The sequence below is a fragment of the Coregonus clupeaformis genome, unplaced genomic scaffold, assembly GCF_020615455.1.
Source record: "Coregonus clupeaformis isolate EN_2021a unplaced genomic scaffold, ASM2061545v1 scaf1056, whole genome shotgun sequence".
Classification (NCBI taxonomy): Eukaryota; Metazoa; Chordata; class Actinopteri; order Salmoniformes; family Salmonidae; genus Coregonus; species Coregonus clupeaformis.
The window spans coordinates 6,031-31,069 of NW_025534510.1; the positions used below are offsets into that span (position 1 = coordinate 6,031).

The following is a 25,039-nucleotide window of genomic DNA, read 5'->3' on the forward strand; positions in this document are numbered from 1 at the left end:
ACCACCTTCTGGAGACACTTGAAACCCTACCTCTTTAAGGAATACCTGGAATAGTTTAAAAGTAATCCTTCTGCCCCCCCCTCCCCCACCCCCCCATAAAAAAAGAAGGGAAAAAATGTGGTTGTCCCACTGGCTATCATAAGTTGAATGCACCAATTTGTAAGTCGCTCTGGATAAGAGCGTCTGCTAAATGACGTAAATGTAAATGTAAATGTAAAGGTAAATGTTTACAGTATATAGCTTATATACAGTTTATAGCTTCATCATATAGCTTTATATTTGCTAAATCATAATATTTGATTAGTAAGCCCACAGGCTAAAGCCTCATCTGTGTGGTGGATGACAAAAGTCAATTATACAGTGATGCTAAGATCAATAATGATTGTGTCAGGAAGTGAAGTGACGTAGGTCTAATCTGTGCCCTGGTTCATACTTTGCTTGAGTGACTATTCATCACCACAGCGACTGACTGTTTTCATTCATAGTAGGGATGATGTAAGCGCGGCACAACAGACAGACAATCTGACTCATCTAGCTACTGCTTGTTGATCATATGCAATTCTATTAGCATTTACGTAGTGGTGCTTTCATGTCGTTCAGCCACCATTGTTTTGGTCTGCGTGACTGGGTCCATCCATAGCATGGATGGGTGATGCTTGTGCAAGGATGACTTATGCATGCATGCTCCCTCCAAAAAGAAGCCAGCCACTACCACCCTACCATATGCACTAATTGCTCATTCATGGGTTAGCACTGACATACACTGTATAGTAAATCCATATTCAATTTGAAACCTGGAGTGGAATATGACAAGTACATGTTCTTTATTGCTGATAAAATGTGAAAAACAACTGCTAGGGAATGATATGGTCTCTACGTCAATGTGATGAGCATTCTCCCAACCCCACACTGTCACATGGGAGAAAATGTCAATACCTAGATTGGAGCCGGGCCCACTGGCAAACAACACAAATACCCTTGGCCTCGGTTGGCTAAAGACTGAGAGAGAGCATGTAGGTGTTTCTGAAAACATAAACAGTATTGGCAGATTTGGCACATTGGTCAATGATTTCGCCTCTATTTTCCCTAATTGTTTCAGGCATCTGATATTCAATTCAATACACTGAGACCTTAGTGTCAAATGAGACAGCCATTATTTGTGAGGTTGTGTGAAAGGTGTAGGGGGCGATAGATAGCTGACTATGTATAATCCGGGGCTGTTAAATGAATTGGTGGGTATTAGCTTTGGTCCAAATAGCAGAGTAGACTGCTGGGAGGCATAGTGTTTTGTCCGACATGTTCTCTCTTTTGTAAGGCTGGTACATAACAGCAGCAAGTTGTACAAACTGTATGAGTAGAAATAATATCACTGCTTTTCAGCTATAGCTATTATTGTATTCAGATGTTGTGTGCTTCCTTGGTGAACACGTCTGTCGTCAAACTATAATATGATAATATTATAGCCCTCCAGTCTTTTTCCATTGCATTTCAGCTAAAGCCATAGAAAACATGTACTGTATTTGAAGTATCTAAAATGTCAAGGACCCTGCCTATCCTTTTTCCTATTGATTCTGAATGAAATTGGCCTTGGGCTGCTGTCCAATAGCTCTCCACAGCTGCAGCAGCACAGTGATGAGAGAATATTACTCCTGATTCATGTCTGTTGAACACGACACCCCCTCCCCTAGACCCCCGGCCCCTGCCCCTTTCACATCCCATCAGTTCAATCAAGAGGTATTCCCACAGGTCGCCGCGGTTACCACCTGCCTGCTGAATGCTAATGGTGACACGCGACACGGCAACAGGAGCGAGAAAGCGGAAGAGAGAGCGAGGGAGAGGGAAAGCGGGAGAGAGAGAGCGTGGGAGAGAGAGAGTGGGAGAAAGAGTGAGGAAGAGAGAGAGAGAGCGGGCGAGAGAGTGAGGGAGCGAGAGAGGGAGAGAGAAAGGGAGAGAGAGAGAGGGAGAGAGAGAGAGTGAGGGAGAGAGAGAGGGAGAGAGAGGGAGAGAGAGAGAGGGAGGGAAAGAGAGAGGGAGAGAGAGAGGGAGAGAGAGAGCGGGAGCTCAGGACATCAGCCTCACGAGGGAATAGAGGGGGAGCAGAAAGAGGAAGAGAGGAGGGAGAAGGGTGACGTAAGCAGTGAGTACGGGAACTGATTACCATTGCGGACAAGCGGAGGATCGTTCTGTGCTTTCTATCACTCTCTCTCTCCCTCTCGCACACACACACACTCCCCCTTTTTCTATTGGAGTTTCTATCCTCGATCACTGACTGCTTCTGAACAAACACACACTTACACACACACACACACACGCATACTCTTACACACACACAGCAGATAGGGGGGGTCTAACACTCACATACACACACAGCCACACATACACACTCACTCACAAACACACACACCATCTGATGACAAACCCTCTACGCTCTCCTCCAGTACATTCAGCGGGGACATGATGTGAGTGAGTGTGTATGTATTTGAATGTGAGCGTGTGAGAGAGAGCAAGATGCGTGTGTGTGAGAGTGTGTAAGCGTCATCTATAAACATCTGACTGGAAGACTACTCCCTGCTCCTGGCAGTTTGCCTTGGCTATCCAGCAGGTGAGTATCATGTTGATACTGCATTCTATTGTTTGTTGTGGTACAAATAGGGCTTGTTCATTGACTGTATGCAAGTGTGTATGTAGTGTGTGTGTAATGTAGTGGGTATATTTGTGTAGTGTCAGCTACTCTCTAGTTGCATCGCTGGTGTCTCTTGCAGTAGAGTCCTCTACCGGGTGAGATATTGCCGATGAATTCATTGATAGATACAAAGATTGAGAGAGAGGAGGAGAGCTAAAGTGTTTGATAACCTGCTGTTGCACCACTGGAAATGAATCAAGCCTATCAGTGTCTCAATGCTGCTACTACAGATACAAACTGCTTGTGGAATTAGACTCGCAGCATTGAGAAATTTGCTAAAGGGTTGAAATACTGTTGTGCTACTGTTGTTGCATTGTGCGGAGGATATGTACATTATACTGTATGTATACCAGTGGAGGCTGGTGGGAGGAGCTATAGGAGGACGGGCTCATTGTAATGGAATGGAATGAATTAAATGGAACGGAGTCAAACACGTGGTTTCCAAATGTTTTATGTGTTTAATACCGTTCCATTGATTCCAATCCAGCCATTACAATGAGCCTGTCCTCCTATAACTCATCTCACCAGCCTCCTCTAATGTATACGGGTTATAAACAATAGAGAATGAGAATCATTTTGAGCATTTTGCTTTCCTTTATATCTAACACTCATTAGGAATGGATTGTAAATGTGTATTACAAGACAGATATAACAACTAGTATTTATGATAGCAATAAGTATGAGTCCCAGAGAGGGATTGCAGAGTAGTGGTATGTATTTGTCACACAAGTAATAGATCAAAGTTTATGGGAGGGAGTACCAATGCCTAGAGCGATTCGATTGACTTCTGTGATTTTGCGCAGTCTAAATAGCATCATAATGCATACACGGCACCACATTATGGTCTATTTAGCCACAGATACTGAATGTATTTCAGAGATGTACAGTATATTCTTCTTTAGTCATCTGTCTATAATGTACAGTTGCATCAATAATGCATTTCGGAAAGTATTCAGACCCCTTGACTTCCACATTTTGTTACGTTACAGCCTTATTCTAAAATGGATTAGTTTTTTCCCCTCATCAATCTCACCATAATGACAAAGCAAAAAAAGGTTTTTATACATTTTTGCAAATTTTGAATAAAAAAAAGAACTGAAATATCACTTTTACATAAGTATTCAGACCCTTTACTCAGTATTTGTTGAAGCACCTTTGGCAGCGATTAAAGCCTTGACTCTTCTTGGGTATGACGCTACAAGCTTGGCACACCTGTATTTGCGGAGTATCTCCCATTCATCTCTGCAGATCCTCTCAAGCTCTGTCAGGTTAGATGGGGAGCGTCGCTGCACAGCTATTTTCAGGTCTCTCCAGAGATGTTCGATTGGGTTCAAGTCCGGGCTCTGGCTGGGCCACTCAAGGACATTCAGAGACTTGTCCAGAAGCCAATACCTGCGTTGTCTTGGCAGTGTGCTTAGGGTTGTTGTCCTGTTGGAAGGTGAACCTTTGCCCCAGTCTGAGGTCCTGAGCGCTCTGGAGCAGGTTATCATCAAGGATCTCTCTGTACTTTGCTCTGTTCATCTATCCCTCTATGCTGACTAGTCTACCAGTCCCTTCCGCTGAAAAACATCCCCACAGCATGATGCTGCCACCACCACGCTTCACCATAGGGATGGTGCCAGGTTTCCCCCAGACGTGATCCTTGGCATTCAGGCCAAGAGTTCAATCTTGGTTTCATCAGACTAGAGAATCTTGTTTCTCATGGTCTGAGAGTCCTTTAGGTGCCTTTTGACATACTCCAAGAGGGCTGTCATGTGCCTTATACTGAGGAGTGTCTTCTGTCTGGCCACTCTACCATAAAGGCCTGATTGGTGGAGTGCTGCAGAGATGGTTGTCCTTCTGGAAGGTTCTCCCATCTCCACAGAGGAACTCTGGTGCTCTGTCAGAGTGACCATCAGGTTCTTGGTCACCTCCCTGACCAAGGCCCTTCTTCCCCGATTGCTCAGTTTGGCCAGGCCGGACAGCTCTAGGAAGAGTCTTGATTGTTCCAAACTACTTCCATTTAAGAATGATGGAGGCCACTGTGTTCTTTGGGACCTTCAATGCTGCAGACATTTTTTGGTACCCTTCCCCAGATCTGTGCCTCGACACAATCCTGTCTCGACAATTCCTTCGACCTCATGGCTTGCTTTTTGCTCTGACATGCAACTGTGTGACCTTATATAGATAGGTGTGTGCCTTTCCAAATCATGTTCAATCAATTCAATTTACCACAGGTGGACTCCAATCAAGTTGTGGAAACATCTCAAGGATGATCAATGGAAACAGGATGCACCTGATAGCAAAGGGTCTGTGCAACAATTTCTAAAAACCTGTTTTCGCTTTGTTATTATGGGGTATTGTGTGTAGATTGCTGAGGAAAAAATGTCATTTAATCAATTTTAGAATAAGGCTGTATGTGCCAATTCAAGTGTCACAGGGGTTCCTTAAGGTTAGAAATGTGTGTTTACTATGGGTATGTTCTACGCCCATACACAGATACACATATATGCGCAGACACACACATGCACACACACACGCATGCACGCTTGCTAGTACACACACACACACACACACACGGATGATTCCATGCCAGCTCTTTCATTAGGAAATAGTTGTGAACTGAGGTGGTAAAGTACTGTTGCATGCACTTGTTGCTGTGAGGTTTTGTAATTGGTCAGAAGGATTTGGGTCAGAAAGGAAGGAAGCAGGCTCTGAGACAAACACAGGTGCGTTAAGAGAGGAGGGGGGAGCGGAACATTCAGCTTCAGTAGTCTACAGAACACAATACTCTAGGCTATATACTGTAGCAACCGACAACCCCAAAACACTCACACATTATTTATTTCTCCTTACATAAATGTGTAATGGTTTTTGAACCCTTCCCAGTAGTTACATTAGTTACAATGTAGTACAGATTAAGTTTACATTAAACATATCTTGTATTGTGCTAACCCATTGAGTGTGTGTGTGTGTGTGTGTGTGTGTGTGTGTGTGTGTGTGTGTGTGTGTGTGTGTGTGTGTGTGGGAGGGGGTCTACTACAAGGGAAAAGTGGCATCACATCCCCTCTTTTCTGACACTGTCCAATCTTCTGTCACCATGGCATTGCTCATAATCAGTGATGCCAGCTGGCTGTCCCCTGGCAGCCGGCCCATCATTCTGTTGTTGTCAACAGGACATGCAGCAGTCCTGGACAATCATGACTCCAAACTCTTATATGTCCCTTATACTGTCTGTCATAAATTCTTCTTTACGCATAAGCTAAATGTTGTCATAGGGACAGCTGTAGGATCTTAATTTGAGCCAGTTTGCTAAAGCAGGGAAATAATACTGCAGCAACAGGAAATGTGAATTATGATGTGGATTATAATTAATGGATATTTTTGTAGGGGTTGATACATTTCCGTAAGGGAAAATAAAGTCTGACATTTCAACGTGGAAATTACAAACTTCAGAAGCCTTTTTTAAACTTCAAATACACTACATGTTTTAAATGTCCTGCATTGCAGGAAATCAAATTAAGATCCTACATCTGTAAGTAGGACAGACGTGAAATAATGCAGTGAGTTGGTAAGTTCATGTTGGATATTGACATGCCAGTTAGCAAATTGCTAGCTAGCTATAGTACATAGTGCTGTATAGGACAAGATAGCATTAGCTTGGCTGTCAGTCATACTAAGAGTAATATACTTGTCTGATGAAATACTTATGACAGCATGAAAAATGCATTCGTTAGGGGGTTCAGTAAGTATTATGAATCAAACAAGTCCCCAGCCTCATTGTCTAATTGACTGACAGACTGATATACTTTTTGGTTGCAGATGGACAAACAGCATTTCTTGGTTTCTGCTAAACTATGCTATACTATACTATACTACAGCAATGTAATGACGTGAGGATCAATATGCAATAATGTTGTGCAATTTTATGACCAGTGATGATGGAATGAATGTTGGAAGCCAAACCAAATCTCTTTCTGTTAACAGTCTGCCACAAGAGACTATGATGAAAGAGGCCTAACAATTTAACATGTTTATATATGTTCTGTTCCACAGAGTGGACTGTGGGCTGATAGTTTGGGGATGTGAGGGAGAAGAGGACTCATCACAATGACCAACCAGGACAAGTGGGTCACTCTGACCCCAGCTGAATTCTCCCTTCTGCAGGAGTATGCTCAATGTAAGTCTGTGTCTGTGACAGTGTGTGTGAGTGGTGTGTGTGGTGTGTGTGTGCGTGCACGTACACCGTCACTTTACGCTCACAATCAAGTCTAAACTTCATTGAAAATTGAATCTAGTCAGGTATAAAACGTGACACTGTATTAGGAAACTACTGTAGAGCCCATCTCAGCAGTTTGTCCTTATCCACCTCACACAGAGAGAGATGTTCCTACTGCTTGGCTATGGCAGGACAACAGAGCCCAGTTACTGTAATGGTGACTGCATCAGAGCAAAGCAGAGAATATCTCCATGCACTGCCACTGCGTTATGAAACACAGCCTAATCAAACTTGATTTGGTGTAAAGCTCAAACAGTACAAAACCCACTCTTTCTCTGATGACTTGGAATCATCCGTATGTCTGTAATCTGTTATTGGAGCCCCTTGCTGATTTTGCAGCATACCAGCTCAAGCATGAAATCTGTCTGGTGTTCTGGTGCTGTTTATGTTAAAAAAGTATTAATCATAACACAACAGCTTCCCCTGCGGGCCATAGAGAGTTATGGACATCTTGAAGTTATTTTCAAGAACGCTACTGCAAGTAATCAGGTTTTCGTAAATAAAATATTTGACTGTGCAAGTTTTGCCTTTGAATTCAGCACTAGTGGGAATAGTGAAATACACTGAAGCCTTTCTTGCATTGGTTGTTTCCAGGGTAACAATTAGGTTTAACAGCATTATTATTTTCAGTATTTATTCTATTTTGGTTTTTAAATAATTTTCGGAAAGGAAGGAATCTCAAAAGACTTCCAACATAACCACAACAAGAAGAACTTCATCCCAGTATAGTAGAGGAGAATAAAACAACAGAGCTAATTTGGGGTCACTTAGAAATGTCCTTGTTTTCGAAAGAAAAGCAAATTTTTTTGTCCATTAAAATAACATAAAATTGATCAGAAATACAGTGTAGACATTGTTAATGTTGTAAATGGCTATTGTAGCTGGAAACGGCTGATTTTTAATGGAATATCTACATAGGCGTACAGAGGCCCATTATCAGCAACCATCAGTCCTGTGTTCCAATGGCATGTTGTGTTTGCTAATCAAAGTTTATCATTTTAAAAGGCCATTAGAAAACCCTTTTGCAATTATGTTAGCACAGCTGGAAACTGTTGTGCTGATTAAAGAAGCAATAAAACGGGCCTTCTTGAGACTAGTTGAGTATCTGGAGCATCAGCAATTGTGGGTTCAATTACAGAATATAAATGGCCAGAAACAAATAACTTTCTTCTGAAACTCGTCAGTCTATTCTTGTTCTGAGAATTGAAGGCTATTCCATGCGAGAAATTGCCAAGAAACTGAAGATCTCATACAATGCTGTGTACTACTCCCTTCACAGAACAGCGCAAACTGGCTCTAATCAGAATAGAAAGAGGAGTGGGAGGTCCCGGTGCACAACTGAGCAAGATGACAAATACATTAGAGTGTCTAGTTTGAGAAACAGACGCCTCACAGGTCCTCAACTGGCAGCTTCATTAAATAGTACAACAAAACACCAGTCTCAACGTCAACAGTGAAGAGGCGACTCCGGGATGCTGACCTTCTAGGCAGAGTTGCAAAGAAAAAGCCATATCTCAGACTGGCCAATAAAAATAAAAGATTAAGATGGGCAAAAGAACACAGACACTGGACAGAGGAAGATTGGAAAAAAGTGTTATAGACAGACTAATCGAAGTTTGAGGTCTTCGGATCACAAAGAATAACATTTGTGAGACGCAGACCAAATGAAAAGATGCTGGAGGAGTGCTTGATGCCATCTGTCAAGCATGATGGAGGCAATGTGATGGTCTGCTTTGGTGGTGGTAAAGTGGGAGATTTGTACAGGGTAAAAGGGATCTTGAAGAAGGAAGGCTATCACTCAATTTTTAACGCCATACCATACCCTGTGGACGGCGCTTGATTGGAGCCAATTTCCTCCTACAACAGGACAATGACCCAAAGCACAGCTCCAAACTATGCAAGAACTATTTAGGGTAGAAGCAGTCAGCTGGTATTCTGTCTATAATGGAGTGGCCAGTACAGTCACCGGATCTCAACCCTATTGAGCTGTTGTGGGAGCAGCTTGACCGTAAGAAGTGCCCATCAAGCCAATCCAATTTGTGGGAGGTGCTTCAGGAAGCATGGGGTGAAATCTCTTCAGATTACCTCAACAAATTGACAACTAGAATGCCAAAGGTCTGCAAGGCTGTATTTGCTGCAAATGGAGGATTCTTTGACGAAAGCAAAGTTTGAAGGACACAATTATTATTTATATTAAAAATCATTATTTCTAACCTTGTCAATGACTACATTTCCTATGCATTTTGCTATATTTCCTATTCAAACTCATTTCATGTATGTTTTCATGGAAAACAAGGACATTTCTAAATGACCCCAAACTTTTGAACAGTAGTGTATATAGCATCTTAACTGGTGGTTATTTTATTAGATATTAACAGACTTCAGTCCAAATCTAAATAATTAATGCTTTTTGCTTAGGGATCTCTTCTGCAGGCAAAGCGTTTCACTTTGACATCTCTCTCGTTAATTGCTCTACGCATTGTGACAACATTGTTTCGCCGACTGTAAGCAGCTCTCCAGCCTCTCTTTAATGTCTCTGATTGGGATCGATTTTTTCATCTTCGGCAGTGTTTACTGTTATGAATAGTTGTGTTAATAAAGCATTGTGGAATTGAATTGCATATTGGGTTGAATTGAGAGAGGCTTTTATTAGCAACTCAACTCCAGGTTCACTATATGTCTGAAGGTCTGAGAAGAGACAGGGTGTGGGACCGAGGGGAAATGAGATGGAAATAAAGAGTGAGGGTGAGTGTGTAATAGAAAGATTTGGATAATTGTGTTTCGATGGGCTCAGAGCTAGTCATTGTGCTCCCTGTGCAGCGAGAGGTTATAAAATATCCCATTCTCCGAACTGCAACAAAGAACCTTCCGCTGTTTCCACCTCTCCCTCTTCAGTCCCTCCAGCTCACTTTACCCCCCCACCACCACCCTCTTCTCATTAAAAAGTGAAGTGAGCTCTATTGCACACTTTCCTCACTTCGCATACTGCATGAGCACCAATACTCTACAGTCTACTTCACTGCAGTTATGATTTCATAATCAGAGACGATTATTATAATTGATTTTTTTGCACAGAGACATTGCGGTTTGTATTTTCCCAGGTGCTGTGTAAAAGAACTATGATGTGACATGCATTTTGGCCTAAAGTAACCTACGCTAAGTCATTTCCTTTGAAGTGTTAGTATTAGGACAACATTACCGTTTTTTGACCATGTAGAGGAGTGATAAGAAAACGGTGCATGAGTTAATACTTTTTAACGTATTTTTGGTGGGTTTATCACACTGGCACTCAGTCACACGTATCATGGTCTCGCGTGGTCATCCTTCCAAATCTAGTCTTGTTGCTCCAGAAGCTACAAATATCATAATGGAACAGCTGGAATAATATAATAAAACAATGTGTACACCAGGAGCCCAATGGACCAGTCCTGCCAGGACACTCCTGGGCTAAACTCCCATAGTTTGAGACGTTGACAGGAACCAGACCAAACGGACCAGGCAGAGGAGTCTAACCTGCTACCCGTTCCAGAGTCTGGTGATTCCTCCTGTGATTTAGATGGGTGTCAGATCTAAATCCTCCTGAACTGTAGACTGGACCTTTTGCACTCTAACTCCAAGTTTAGAGATAATTGGATGAGATCCCGCAGTGGGATCGCCCTCCACAGACATGATGATATCAATTGCTATTTAATTGGAAGCCTTTATGGTTATAACACGTGCTGAATGTTTTTCTTTTAGACTCAACCAAGAAGCTGAAAGATGTGCTGCAGGAGTTCCATGGAGATGGAGTGTTGGCGAAATATAACCCAGAGGAGGTAGTCTTTCTTTCCATAAGACACTGTTCTGACTGTTCTGGTAGTGATGTGGCATCATTAGTATTGCATGAACCGTTGTAGAACTACTTTGAGGCTTCTTCATAATGTAGAACACTACCATCACTTCAGACTTGCTACCAATTCTTGGTTATTTTGATATCAACAACATTCAACAATGGTATTGGTCTATAGTCACCTCAGACCAATATATCTTTGTTTGGTTTTGTCATTTGAAAGTCACACCATGGTTATTTGTATGCTTTACAGGATATGACTAATGTACTTTTTGGAGGTTTGATGTATTGAGATGCCCAATGTCTTTATTCAATGCTGCATAGAAGCAGGACATACTCAATCAGGTAATGTAATTTCTTGTTCTCCCAGACATGATATGGTAATCAAAGCTTCCCTCATAAGAATTATACACACCAGGATCATGTTCTGTGTCTTGTTTCAGGAGATTGACTTTGAAGGCTTCAAGGTCTTCATGCAGACGTTTCTGGAGAGCGAGCTGGCAGAGGAGTTCTGTCAACACCTCTTCTTATCATTCAGTAACAAGGGACCAAAACCCAGCCCCTCTTCCATAGACAAGCCCAGAGTTACTGGTAAGACCCTGCACTTTAGCTATAACCTTCATATGGTATCCCTAAGGAGCAAAGTAGCCTTTAGATTGTCTGTGTGCGCTGTTACTTAATTTTTTAAAGCTACTTTGCCCTTAGGACCACTGTACCTTCACTTCAGACAAACCCAAATGAACAGATCAAGAAGGCATAGAAACTCTATGACCTCAGCAGCAGACAAACAATTTCTCTAACATCAAATAAAAGCCTAGAGCTGTTTAGGTCTGCTTTAGTTTTTACTCTTACCACAAAGAGCATGTTCACTGGGTGATGCTGTTGTAATTGGTTCAGTATTGTTAACTCTGTCATCAGACCACCCCAGATTGCCTTGTTGTTGTGGACTGTAGCTTGCAGGCAAGTCATTGAGTGCAGTGTATGTAGCATCAGCTTGTACTTTTTCACAAAATGTCCAAACTGTACGTGTCCTGAGGTACTAAGTACAATCATCATAAACTAAAACGGTGCTGTCTAGTCAACATTTACTATTGGTATTGGCAAAAACTATATCTATATAACATCTGTAATCAATTTCACAACATTAATTTTTGATTTATTGGTAGACAGTTTGAAAGACAGTTTGAGGTTGACATTAGATGCATAAGCTCAGCAATGATCATAACCGGCCTACATTTTGACCTTCTTCCCTGGCCTTCTTCTCTCTGCAGGCCTCAAGCTGATCAAAGGGAACTCGACCCCTCTGAAGGTGCCCACTCTACCCAGGACTCTGCCCAGACCTCTAGGTATGGTTCAACTGAAGGACATCGTCTGCTACCTCTCACTGCTGGAGGGTGGCCGACCCGAGGACAAACTGGAGTGTGAGTACTAATGATTGTACAGTATATCTGTGTGTTTCCTCTAAAAGGGGAATATACTGGAGCTCCTTTGGCTATAATGCAGAATTAGGCTTTCCAGAACAACAATGTTATTTTGTGTTTTACCCATGAGAATAATGACATTTGTGTACCCTAGATACAAACACTCATAGCCAAATGAGATAGAGCTTCATCCCAATACACTGGTCTATATTTCCCATTACCTAAGCAGGAGTAGCAGGCTAGCCTTTTCACAGTAGTCTACTTGAATCATTATGTTTACTGAAAGACCTTATTAGCGTTGCCATGGTATCTCTTTATTCTACTTAAACTTTAGATGTGTACTTATTTATTCATGAGATTATATTAGATAATTGAACATCAGACTTTTTATGTGTTCTTATAATTCTCATCCAACTGCTGAATAATTGAAGAGCAGAGCTGTTCATTAAGCATAAAGTGTGTTAATAATTTAGCTGGTCTGGCCCAGGGAGCACATCATTGGTTTAGCCTTGGATGCTACAGTATCTCTCCTTGTAGAGAGAATCCCACTCTGCCCACCCTACCCCTCCTTCCGTCTAGCCTCACTGATGTCTTGTGGAGCTAAACAGGGCCCTCTGCTGGTTCTTCTAAGAATTACTGGTTTCAATTTACACTTACAGTACATTCATTTTAGCTACTATATCTGTAGGTCTACATACGTTGTGCATAGTCAGGGAATGCATGGCAAAAAGAGAAACATCTAAAAAGTGAGTATTGATCATCATCAGTAGCAAGCTAAATTCCCTTGGTTCTGTATGATTGAGGAAATATATCCTATGTCTTGCTGCAACTAGTACTACTTCAGCTTTGAAGAGGTGAGGTGATGAGGTCTAACGATAAATAATAGTCTTTATACTGTAGGTTCATAGGGTTAGACAACTTGGCTCTATGCTTTTTTTTGAGTAACTCGACTGAATGCCATTCCTCCCATCTCTACACACACCATCACCTTTCTGTGGCAATGTTGGATCACCACCACAAACACCTTCCCAGCTCCAGCAGAGTTCCCAATCCTCCAGGCATCTACCTCACTTCCCCTTCCTCCGGCCCCAAAGGACCGACCTGACCGCACCACAGCAGGAAGCTGTCAATTAGCTCCTCATTAGGGTCTGACAAACAGCAGCTTGACGTCAACCCCATATGAAATCAACAATCCCCCCCCTCTTCGAGTCCTTAGTGAACTCACCGGCTCACCCTCCTCAATCCAGCTGGGTTTGTCATGAGCCGCACCACTACTGAGATTGGGGGAGGGGGTAGCATCACGCTGAGACTGGGCTAAAAACACTTTATCCACGCATAGGGACTAACCATTATTATGTAAATTACTTGGGGCAGAGTATAGTGTTGTCACGATTATATTACTATAGGACTGGGGTTTGTGTGTGTGTGTCACTCTTGTATTGGATAGCCAATCACTGTTCTGGTGAGGGAGCTGTCTGTTTCCATGGTGATGGTGTTGAGTGGTGGCTGGAGGCTAGTGGAGGAACCCATAAGACTTCAACTCTGAGATGCTAAGAACACTTTTATGAGGGGAAACGTTGCTTTGAATTGATGGGAGTGCAATAGCTGAAGGAAGTTTTTGTTCTTCAACATAGTAAAGTGCCTTCATGAAACAAAATTGGTAGTAAAAATGTGTCTCAATGACATTAATTGCATCTCAAACAACAATTGAAACTCATAAATGTTTGATCTCTTTCTCCACAGTTATGTTTCGTCTCTATGATACTGATGGGAATGGGTCTCTGGATAGTTCGGTAATAATTCTTCCTTCTTCATACGTATTCAAAAAATATGCCAAACAAATTATATGAACACAGCCTTACATGAAACATCATCTTTGTTATTTGCTAAAGCCTATACCAGAGCCATGTATGGTTCTGTCCAATACACGCCACGTTATTTACTGTACTGAAGAATTATTGGTGCTGCAACCTGGACTCAAGGGTAGACTTAACATAGTAAATGGAAATCCAGGACACTCCATTTAGTATGATATGTTACGTTTCGTATGGTATGTATTAATTTGTTTCATATGATATGTTGCGAATTACAATTCGTACAATATGTTACAAATTTGCAATACGTATGATATGTTACGAATTCCAATTAGCTAGGTTGCTATCATTAGCTAGGCTAGGGGTTAGGGTTAGGGGTTAAGGGTTAAGGTTAGGGTTAGGAGTTAGGGGAAGGGTTAGCTAACATGCTTCTATTTGCAAAGTAGCTAAAAAGTAGTAAGTAGTTGCAAGGTTGCTGATTAGCTAAAATGCTAAAGTTGTCCGTGATGATGCTGTGTACAATGGTACATAATAGGTACCTAATGTACTATAAATACAATTCTGCAATAGAGGACCTTCTGGAAATCTGAATCTTAGTCATTCTAACCATGACACTGACATATGGAAATTTAGAATATTTTGTACTATATAATCTAAAGTAACATTGCACAAGCACTCTAAAAAGCTTGGGCTTGTTGCAGAGGAGCAGGCGAGTAAATGTATCATGTTCATTATTCTGGTCTGCATGTGGCGACTCTCCACTAGACGATAATTGCCCTCCAATAGGGCAACCATTGTAATTAAGTCATCAAGTCTGTATCAGTTTTCAAGCTGCTTTTGTTGTGCATTGTACAACTCTCTTTTGGAGAGGGAAGATTGTACCAACTGGTCATTACACGCCCGTTCATCAGTCTAAAACCATTGATGTTTGTCATCAACTGAAGAATGGCTATTGTACCATAGATATACACCACCGGTCAAAGGTTTTAGAACACCTACTCATTCAAGGTTTTCTTTATTTTTACTATTTTCTACGTTGTAGAATAATAGTGAAGACATCAAAACTATGAAATAACACATATGGAATCATGTAGTAACTGAAAAAGTGTTAAACAAATCAAAATATATTTTATATTTGAGATTCTTCAAATAGCCACCCTTTGCCTTGATGACAGCTTTGCACACTCTGGGCATTCTCTCAACCAGCTTCATGTGGTAGTCACCTGGAATGCATTACAATTAACAGGTGTGCATTCTTAAAAGTTTTAATTTGTGGAATGTATTTCCTTCTTAATGCGTTTGAGCCAATCAGTTGTGTTGTGACAAGGTAGGGGGTTATACAGAAGATAGCCCTATTTGGCAAAAAAACAGGTCCATATTATGGCAAGAACAGCTTCAAAAAAGCAAATAGAAACGACAGTTCATCAATACTTTAAGACATGAAGGTCAGTCAATACGGAACATTTGAAGAACATTGAACGTTTCTTCAAGTGCAGTCGCAAAAACCATCAAGCGCTATGACGAAACTGGCTCTCATGAGGACCGCCACAGGAATGGAAGACTGCAGAGGATACGTTCATTAGAGTTACCAGCCGCAGAAATTGCAGCCCAAATAAATGCTTCACGGAGTTCAAGTAACAGACACATCTCAACATCAACTGTTCAGAGGGGACTGTGTGAATCAGGCCTTCATGGTCGAATTGCTGCAAAGAAACCACTACTAAAGGACACCAATGAGAAAAGGAGACTTGCTTGGGCCAAGAAACACGAGCAATGGACATTAGACCGGTGGAAATCCATATTTGAGATTTTTGGTTCCAACCGCTGTGTCTTTCTGCGACGCGGTGTGGGTGAACGGATGATCTCCGCATGTATATTTCCCACCATAAAGCATGGAGGAGGAGGTGTTATGGTGTGGGGGTGCTTTGCTGGTGACACTGTCTGTGATTTATTTAGAATTCAAGGCACACTTTACCAGCATGGCTACCACAGCATTCTGCAGTGATACGCCATCCCATCTGGTTTGGGCTTAGTAGGACTATCATTTGTTTTTCAACAGGACAATGACCCAACACAACTCCAGGCTGTGTAAGGGCTATTTTACCAAGAAGGAGAGTGATGGAGTGCTGCATCAGATGACCTGGCCTCCACAATCCCCTGACCTCAACGAAATTGAGATGGTTTGGGATGAGTCGGACCGCAGAGGGAAGGAAAAGCAGCCAACAAGTGCTCAGCATATGTGGGAACTCCTTCAAGACTGTTGGAAAAGCATTCCAGGTGAAGCTGGTTGAGAGAATGCCAAGAGTGTGTAAAGCTGTCATCAAGGCAAAGGGTGGCTATTTGAAGAATCTCAAATATTAAATATATTTTGATTTGTTTAACACTTTTTTGGTTACTACATAATTCCATATCTTTTATTTCATCGTTTTGATGTCTTCACTATTATTCTACAATGTAGAAAATAGTAAAAATAAATAAAAACCCTTGAATGAGTAGGTGTTCTAAAACTTTTGACCGGTAGTGTGTTTTGACACAAGATTTGTTTTCTACTTCTAGGAACTGGAGCACATCATCTCTCAAATGATGCATGTTGCTGAGTACTTGGAATGGGACGTGACAGAACTGAAGCCGGTAAAATACATATTTTTTCATAACCATTGTACATATTATGGTTAACATTTACATTTTCTTATAGGGCCTTATATAGAGCAAAGTATTAGGCTCTAGGGCCCCCTGTAGGTCTTGACCAGGTTTGCACACACTGCAGCAGGGATTTTGGCCCACTCCTCCATACAGACCTTCTCCAGATCCTTCAGGTTTCGGGGCTGTCTCTGGGCAATACGGACTTTCAGCTCCCTCCAAAGATTTTCTATTGGGTTCAGGTCTGGAGACTGGCTAGGCCACTCCAGGACCTTGAGATGCTTCTTACGGAGCCACTCCTTAGTTGCCCTGGCTGTGTGTTTCGGATCATTGTCATGCTGGAAGACCCAGCCACGACTCATCTTCAATGCTCTTACTGAGGGAAGGATGTTGTTGGCCAAGATCTTGCGATACATGGCCCCATCCATTCTCCCCTTAATACGGTGCAGTCGTCCTGTCCCCTTTGCAGAAAAGCATCCCCAAAGCATGATGTTTCCACCTCCATGTTCATGGTTGGGATGGTGTTCTTGGGGTTGCTACTCATCCTTCTTCTTCCTCCAAACACGGCGAGTGGAGTTTAGACCAAAAAGCTCTATTTTTGTCTCATCAGACCACATGACCTTCTCCCAATCCTCTTCTGGATCATCCAGATGGTCATCTGGCAAACTTCAGACGGGCCTGGACATGCGCTGGCTTGAGCAGGGGGGACCTTGCGTGCGCTGCAGGATTTGAGTCCCATGACGGCGTAGTGTGTTACTAATGGGTTCTTTGAGACTTTGGTCCCAGCTCTCTGCAGGTCATTGACCAGGTCCGCCGTGTGGTTCTGGGCTGATCGCTCACCTTCCTCATGATCATTGATGCCCCACGAGGTGAGATCTTGCGTGGAGCCCCAGATCGAGGGTGATTGACCGTCATCTTGAACGTCTTCCATTTTCTAATAATTGCGCCAACAGTTGTTGCCTTCTAACCAAGCTGCTTGCCTATTGCCAGATGTAGCCCATCCCAGCCTGGTGCAGGTCTACAATTTTATCTCTGGTGTCCTTACACAGCTCTCTGGTCTTGGCCATTGTGGAGGTGGAGGTTTGAGGGTGTGTGGACAGGTGTCTTTTATAAAGGTAACGAGTTCAAACAGGTGCAGGTAATACAGGTAATGAGTGGAGGACAGGAGGGCTTCTTAAAGAAAAAGTAACAGGTCTGTGAGAGCTGGAATTCTTACTGGTTTGTAGGTGACCAAATACTTATGTCCATGCAATAAAATGCAAATTAATTACTTAAAAATCATACAATGTGATTTTCTGGATTTTTTAGATTCCATCTCTCACAGTTGAAGTGTACTTATGGTCAAAATTACAGACCTCTACATGCTTTGTAAGTAGGAAAACCTGAAAAATCGGCAGTGTATCAAATACTTGTTCTCCCCACTGTATATATAATCTGTGTTGAGAGATCCCACTGTACTGTCTCTGATTGGTTGTGAGTAGATTCTGCAGGAGATGATGCAGGAGATCGACTATGACCATGACGGCACTGTGTCTCTAGAGGAGTGGATCCAGGGAGGAAGCACGACCATCCCCCTGCTGGTACTACTGGGCCTAGAGACGGTGAGTAGTCAAGAATGTGTTACCTAAACATCATCACTGTTGTTACTTTCAATGGCTGATTTTCTAGACCAGAGCCATTGAGAATGTCTATGTATGGCTCTGAGGTGTCCAATTCTGGTCCTGGAAGGCCATAGTGTGTGCAGGATTTAGTTCAAGCCCAGTTAAAGGCCCAATGCAGCCATTTTTATATCAATATCAAATCATTTCTTGGTAACAATTAAGTACCTTACTGTTATATTTTTTCATTAAAATGGTAAAAAAGAAACAAAAATAGCTTTTAAGCTAAAGCTATTTCTCAAGCAAGAATTTTGCTAGGACTGTCTGAAAACTGAAAACTAGCTATTATTGGCAGGCAGGTTTGGAACTCTCTTTGTTATTGGTCTATTAACTTATTTACCGCCTGGTGATGTCACCAGGGAAGCCGAAACTCCATTCATGCAAAAACGGCTGATTAGAAGGTCCTGTGTAGATTGTATTTTCAACCAGCAACCATATTTTTAATATGAATAAAGGCTTGCTAAAGTGCCACGATTTCAATCTACTTAATCAAAACATGTATCCAAGTTATACCATTATTGTAAAGCCCTAGTTATTTTTGTTGCTTTGACAAAGTCATCTCTGAAGATTATGATTGATTTCATGTGATTAGTGATTGATTTACGTACGTCCCTCATGTTCAGGAGAATCCTGTTGTGTGAACTGAACTCTTGTTTTAATATGGCGAAACTACTCGTTTTAAAATATTTTTTTATAAAGAAACATTGAACATATAATAGTCAGATCATAGTGCAAAAGCAGGTGAGCTGGTTCTACTATTTTTGGCCATTTTCTGGTGTTTTTTGGTGGAAAACTGAGCGTGTCGAACATAACACATCAACCCTGTTACCCATAGATAGACAGGCTAGAAATGTTTTAGATATGTAATTGTTTTGTAAAACTTGCATTCAATTGCCCTTCCCTTAGGCACACAACAAGCTTCCATTCCATGTGCCACGCAGGGATTAATGGCTGATTTAAGATGAAATAGTAATCTCTGTTACAGTCAACTCTGTTGCTTTATTTGGCACTTAATAGGCACTTACTTTAGTCATTTTTGTTATTTAACCTCTTGAGATGGGAAAACGTGTTTTTTTAATGAAGTTGAACATGTGCTCTTTATGACAGAATGTTAAAAGTAGGTGAAAATTGACCAAGTTACACTTCTCAAAAGGCACAGAATTGGTGGAACGACCCAACTATCAGGAAATAACACAGATTTAAAAATCCAGACCTTTACAGTGTTAGTTTCATCAGCTGTTGTATAATATGATACAAAACACAGGAAAAACTGAATTTTGACTGCAGGGCCTTTAAACACACCATAGCTTGATTCACACTACCAGGCCAAACCGAGCCAAGGCAAGCTGTATTAGGCCAGCCTGGTTCCTCATCCACCATAGTTGCTGGAACCGTGCTGGAAATTACAATTTGGGAAACAATATTTGAGCCAGCACGGTATGGTTGGGGTGGGCCCTATAGTGTGAATCAGGTACAAGGTCGTGGACATTCCCACCACTATCTAACTTGTCAATAACTGCCTCAGATGGTACCACTGATGTCCCAGCTCTCTTTGTCCACTAGATGGAGTCATCTGTTCAGTTTTTGACTGTCTTTGTCTTCAATGATCTTGAACGAGTCATTTTATTTATCACAGGCTAATGAGATAGTCTCTTACAGTAACATCAGACTGTCATTTTGCTGTGATTGACATAATAGATGACATGATTAATGACACAGGATTAAAGGGAAGAGCCCAGGCAATCCTCCCCACTAAAGTTGATGGCTTTGGAGAACAGTAAATAGTTATCAAAATCTTTCACATGGGCCACATTCAGTTGCCAAACGTTGTCGAACGCTGCAGATAAAAATGCCATGAATAGAGCCGATGTGATTCCTTATTGTACATGTCAGAGAGGCATGTTTGTTTTACATGGCCGAGTTATATCTGAAAGTTCCAAAACGTTGCGTCATGCCATATAACTAATCACCCAACCATCAACCAGTCAATAAGTAACCAATCAATCAATCAAACCAATCAATAATCTTTCCTTTAGAATGTGAAAGACGATGGGCAGCACGTGTGGAGACTGAAGCATTTCAACAAGCCGGCCTACTGTAACCTGTGTCTGAACATGCTGATAGGCCTGGGGAAGCAAGGGACTGTGCTGCTCATGTGAGTATGGTAACATTAACAGTTGTCTCCTCATGTCTACTCTCATTTTTACCATTAATTAAAGGTTTATTCCTTGCACTTTTTCATCAAATCACCACTTGAAAATTCCTATCGCCAACCTCAATTTAATGTTTGCTATTCTTAGTTGTTTTTGTGATTTTTTGTGGTCAAAATGTGGGTTCCACCTCTCCCAGTCTGCAAGTATACAGTCCATGAGCGCTGTGTGGCCCGTGCTCCTCCGTCGTGCATCAAAACCTACGTGAAGACCAAGAAAAACACAGAGGTGCGTCCAATTGGAGTGTTTACTAATCGGCACGCTCGGATCAGCGATGCTCCACGGAGCTTAGACCCAGGGCTCCTTCCTCACTAATGGAATTAAACAGCTCATTCTGCTACTAAGCATAGCTAATTACAATATTTAGTCTGGTTTAAATACATGCCCAAATCACAAACAATTGTTCAAAGTTTCTTTCTTTCTTTCTTTCTTTCTTTCTTTCTTTCTTTCTTTCTTTCTTTCTTTCTTTCTTTCTTTCTTTCTTTCTTTCTTTCTTTCTTTCTTTCTTTCTTTCTTTCTTTCTTTCTTGCTATTATGTTATTTCTCACTTGTTTTCTGTCATGCTTTTCTCCTCTGTTTCTCTCTGTTTCTCGCTCCACAGGTGATGCACCATTTCTGGGTGGAGGGGAACTGCCCGACCAAGTGTGACAAGTGTCACAAAACCATTAAGTGTTACCAGGGTCTGACTGGGCTTCACTGTGTGTGGTGCCAAATCACGGTACGCCCCCCCCAGAAGAATCAGCCTCCTCATTATTTTCCACTGTTTCTTGCTGTTTATGATTTATTTTTTGCACCTTTTATCTGAGTACTCTCACTTTACCAATTTACACCAAGTAACAGTTATTTCCAGTATTCTGCTAATAGAAAATAAACCACAGTAAAAATGTGTTTTGATATCAGTCTTTTTTAAATAAACCCGGTTGTGTTTTTGTAAATCACACAACATGCTCTTTGCTTATTACTCAATAGCACTTGGTGTTTAGCTAAACATTTTTGTATCTAAATAGCTGATACAAACTGAACGTTATATTTTATGGCCCCCATACATTTAAAAGGAACTGAATTTGTTGAACTGTAAAATCTAATTACAGATTACAATCAAATGAAATGTAACATTGAATAGTATGTTATGATCTTGAATTTCACCCTAATACTAATACGGTTGTAATTGACTGCTTCCCCTCATCCAGCTTCATAATAAGTGTGCCTCCCATGTGAAACCTGAGTGTGACTGTGGACCGCTGAAGGACCATATCCTGCCCCCCAACACAATCTGTCCTGTCGTACTGGTGAGTTTAACTTTCAAAACGATACCATATTCTGCTTATATACAAATTTACCACAGGATAGCTTTATGAAAATATATTATTTCCTCATACATAGATCACAGTTTCCCATATTTATAGAGGCAATGTCCATTTTTTAAATTGTTGATCTTTTTGATAACGTGCATTAGATTGTTTTCAAGATGCCCATTTCTACTGTGTCTGTGCACTTTGACCCCCAGGAAAGACAGTCTACGGTGAGGAAAGATTCCAGATCCAGCCAATCAGGAGGCAGAGGGAAGATGCAGAGAGCCAACTCAGTCACGGTGGATGGCCAAGGACTACAGGTGACAATCCAAACCTTTTTATTTTTCTTCAAAAGAAGCATCAGGGTAACATTTAGTAGAATTGAGTGAAGAATGTGTACTGTAAATTGACATTTCTAATCTAACCACAATTTTTATTTTGATGGGTGCAGGATAATATGAAATGACACTGGTGGGATTAATATGAGATTAGATTCTACTGGTGAACAAAACAAGAACCAGCTCCATCCAAATCCTCCCTAATATCTAACAGACAGACAACCGGTGACAATCAACCTGAATCATCTCCCCGCCACATCCATCTCTGCCCTCTCTGGCTAACCAGCGTAATAATCAGGATTATTATTTATAATTAGAGGAAGTAATGGATCACTCCTGGCTGGACAGGGAGCTCATTAATCCACCGCTCGGCCTGCTGGGATAGCAGACAGGGAGAGTTAAGAGCTTCATCTGTGTCAGGGAGCTGCACGGGCGTACTGTCGCCGCCGCCCGCCACTCAGCGGCAGGAACTTGTAGGCTACAGCCTGCGATTAGGGCTTGTTTTGTTTATGCCTCAGCCCTGGCTGCCTCCAGCGTGGTAGAGGCCTACTGCTTCTCTCTATCCACTCTACCAGAGGTAGCGATGGGGAGGCTGGTCCCTACGGATGGCCTCCGAGTCACTCAAGACTCAAACTGCTTCTCCCAATCAGGAGATGGTGATGGTTATAACTTGCAATTAGGAGGGATTTCGTTGTTCAGTTGATTTCCTGGGATTTTGTTGGGTGTTGTATGTCTGTTGTTCATATGAGAAATGTTTTAACTTTTAATTGTCGATACCAGTAACAAGAGGGACCAGGGGGAAGCAGCCAGGCATTTTTTTAAATAAATATTAATATTTTTATTTCACAGTTTATAATAATGATTTTACGCTATACTCTAACGTAAGATCAGCCTACTACATTATAAGCAATTGGACTGAAATCTCTTTCTGTTTTGATATATTTGCATAGATCACAACAATAGAGGGAACTCATCCTCTGCTAGTGTTTGTGAATCCAAAGAGTGGAGGGAAGCAGGGAGACAGGTAAGCACACTCTCTCCCTACACTCTACCTCTCTGTAAAAAGGGATTCTCAGAACTGCTCTTCAATAAAAGAGCTGCATAGCCCCGTGGCTGCACACAGAGTGCTCATGGCTTAGTTAGTCAAATAGAAACACCATAACATTTACCTACGGACTCCTGCCTGATTCAGCAGAGGTTCTTAGATGGCACTATCATTGACTGTCACATCCCTGGTTGGCAGTATATAGATGTAGGCCTCCTTCTTTAACCCAGGGCCTAATTGGGTTATTACTGAATATATTCATTCTACTCCTTATTAATCCAGTCCTCATTTGTTTAAATGATGAGATCAAAATATGACTTGAGCCAGTTGATATAATGAAATTGAAATTAAAATGAATTAGTCTTTCTAATGACTTCTTCCTATAGCCCTCCCAGTTGCTGACAATGACACTTTGATAGGGCATTGGAGCTGTCAATCATACTGTAGCAAAATGGCATACAGACAGTGTAGGGTTCAGTTGATCACATTTCAATTAAGTGTTTGCATTTGGACTTTTCTTCGTGGTCCAGATGTTTTGTGGTAGCTGTAAGGGGGAGATGCTTCAGTAGGTTTCTGTGGGTCATCTCAACACTGTATTGCTGGTTGTCACAATTTCTTCTTCTGTCTTCTTCTTGTTCCTCCTCTCCTCTCTTCTCTTCTCCTCTCCTCCAGGATCTACAGAAAATTCCAGTACCTCTTAAACCCTCGGCAGGTATACAACCTGGCCAAGAACGGACCCATGCCTGGGTAAGTTCTGCTCTAATCATCTCACACAGACTCCGTAACATCACCTAAAGTGCACAGAACACTCTGCAGTCATGATTCAACTATCAATATTACCCTCAAGTTACATGTGGAATCAGAGTGGTGGATGAGCGACTGTTTACAAACCCCTAATGTATTCCGCTGTTGGCCAGTCATAATATCCAACATCTCATGCAAGGGAGGTCTCTCAATTTGAGCGTTTCACTCAATCAGGATTCATATGCAGACGTGATTGAAAGGTGAGATTAGACATCACAAACAGTGAGACAACAACACTGTGCTTGAGTCTAGTATTGGTTACAGTGTGTGGGAATAGCGATACATTGTGAGTGACGCGAGGCATGCTGATGTGTGATCACGCATACCGCTGTAGGCTGCACAGGCATGGGTATGGGGCTGTGGACCATCCATGTCTATGATTAAGAAGATGAGCAGATCATTTCGATGCACAAGGTTCCGTCCCTTTTGGTTTAGACACACCAATTTCAGAACATTCTGAAATGCAAGAACGCATCACTTTCGTGCTCTGATGTTGCTGGACTTTGATTAGTTTTTGAATGCAGAATGTAAATGGTTTGCGAAGAGGAAAAGTCCAATATAAACTTTTGTAGAAGGTTTAGTTTGTGTTCATAATTACGGTGGCCCAGAGGGGCAAAATAAGGTGTACATAATGGCTTTACTCCATAGATCTGTCTTACACAGTTGTAAGATTTGAAATTGACCTTGTCGGCCATATTGTGTCTTCACTATTGATTCTCTGTGTTTTGAGCTTTGTTGGCTGGGAAGGCCATGTTTATTGACGAGGCTCTAAGAGACTTGTTGCACTCAGAAGAAGCCCCCTCTATCTTTAGCTGGGAACATTCCAGATGACCTTGCCCGGGTGTAACCTTGTTAATATTTGGTGAAGTGTATGTAATGCGGTTGGCATTAACAAGGTGACTGGTCACCGTGGCCACTAGCAGGCCGAGGCAGCCGCACACACTGCTGTCAATTAGCGCTAGCGCTAAGCAATTAGCCCAAATTAAGTGTTTGTTTCTTGGTATTTAAATATCCCCAAAGTTGCCTTTCATGTTCGCGGCAGTCTGT

At 41.8% G+C, this 25,039-nt stretch overlaps 1 protein-coding gene across 1 annotated transcript in view; it reads left to right on the forward strand.

The window, feature by feature from the left end:
* The first annotated feature begins 2,106 nt into the window (after nucleotides 1–2,106).
* LOC121562493 (diacylglycerol kinase beta) overlaps nucleotides 2,107–25,039 on the forward strand; it is a 57,064-nt gene continuing 34,131 nt past the window's right edge. Inside the window, 17 exon segments of the mRNA XM_045217436.1 lie at nucleotides 2,107–2,602; nucleotides 6,717–6,842; nucleotides 10,680–10,756; nucleotides 11,095–11,115; nucleotides 11,214–11,361; nucleotides 12,042–12,191; nucleotides 13,935–13,984; nucleotides 16,562–16,636; nucleotides 18,127–18,246; nucleotides 20,340–20,441; nucleotides 20,443–20,458; nucleotides 20,653–20,741; nucleotides 21,115–21,231; nucleotides 21,704–21,802; nucleotides 22,021–22,125; nucleotides 23,094–23,167; nucleotides 23,861–23,935. Coding sequence (XP_045073371.1) covers nucleotides 6,773–6,842; nucleotides 10,680–10,756; nucleotides 11,095–11,115; nucleotides 11,214–11,361; nucleotides 12,042–12,191; nucleotides 13,935–13,984; nucleotides 16,562–16,636; nucleotides 18,127–18,246; nucleotides 20,340–20,441; nucleotides 20,443–20,458; nucleotides 20,653–20,741; nucleotides 21,115–21,231; nucleotides 21,704–21,802; nucleotides 22,021–22,125; nucleotides 23,094–23,167; nucleotides 23,861–23,935 — 1,388 coding nt within the window. The 5' untranslated portion in view covers nucleotides 2,107–2,602; nucleotides 6,717–6,772.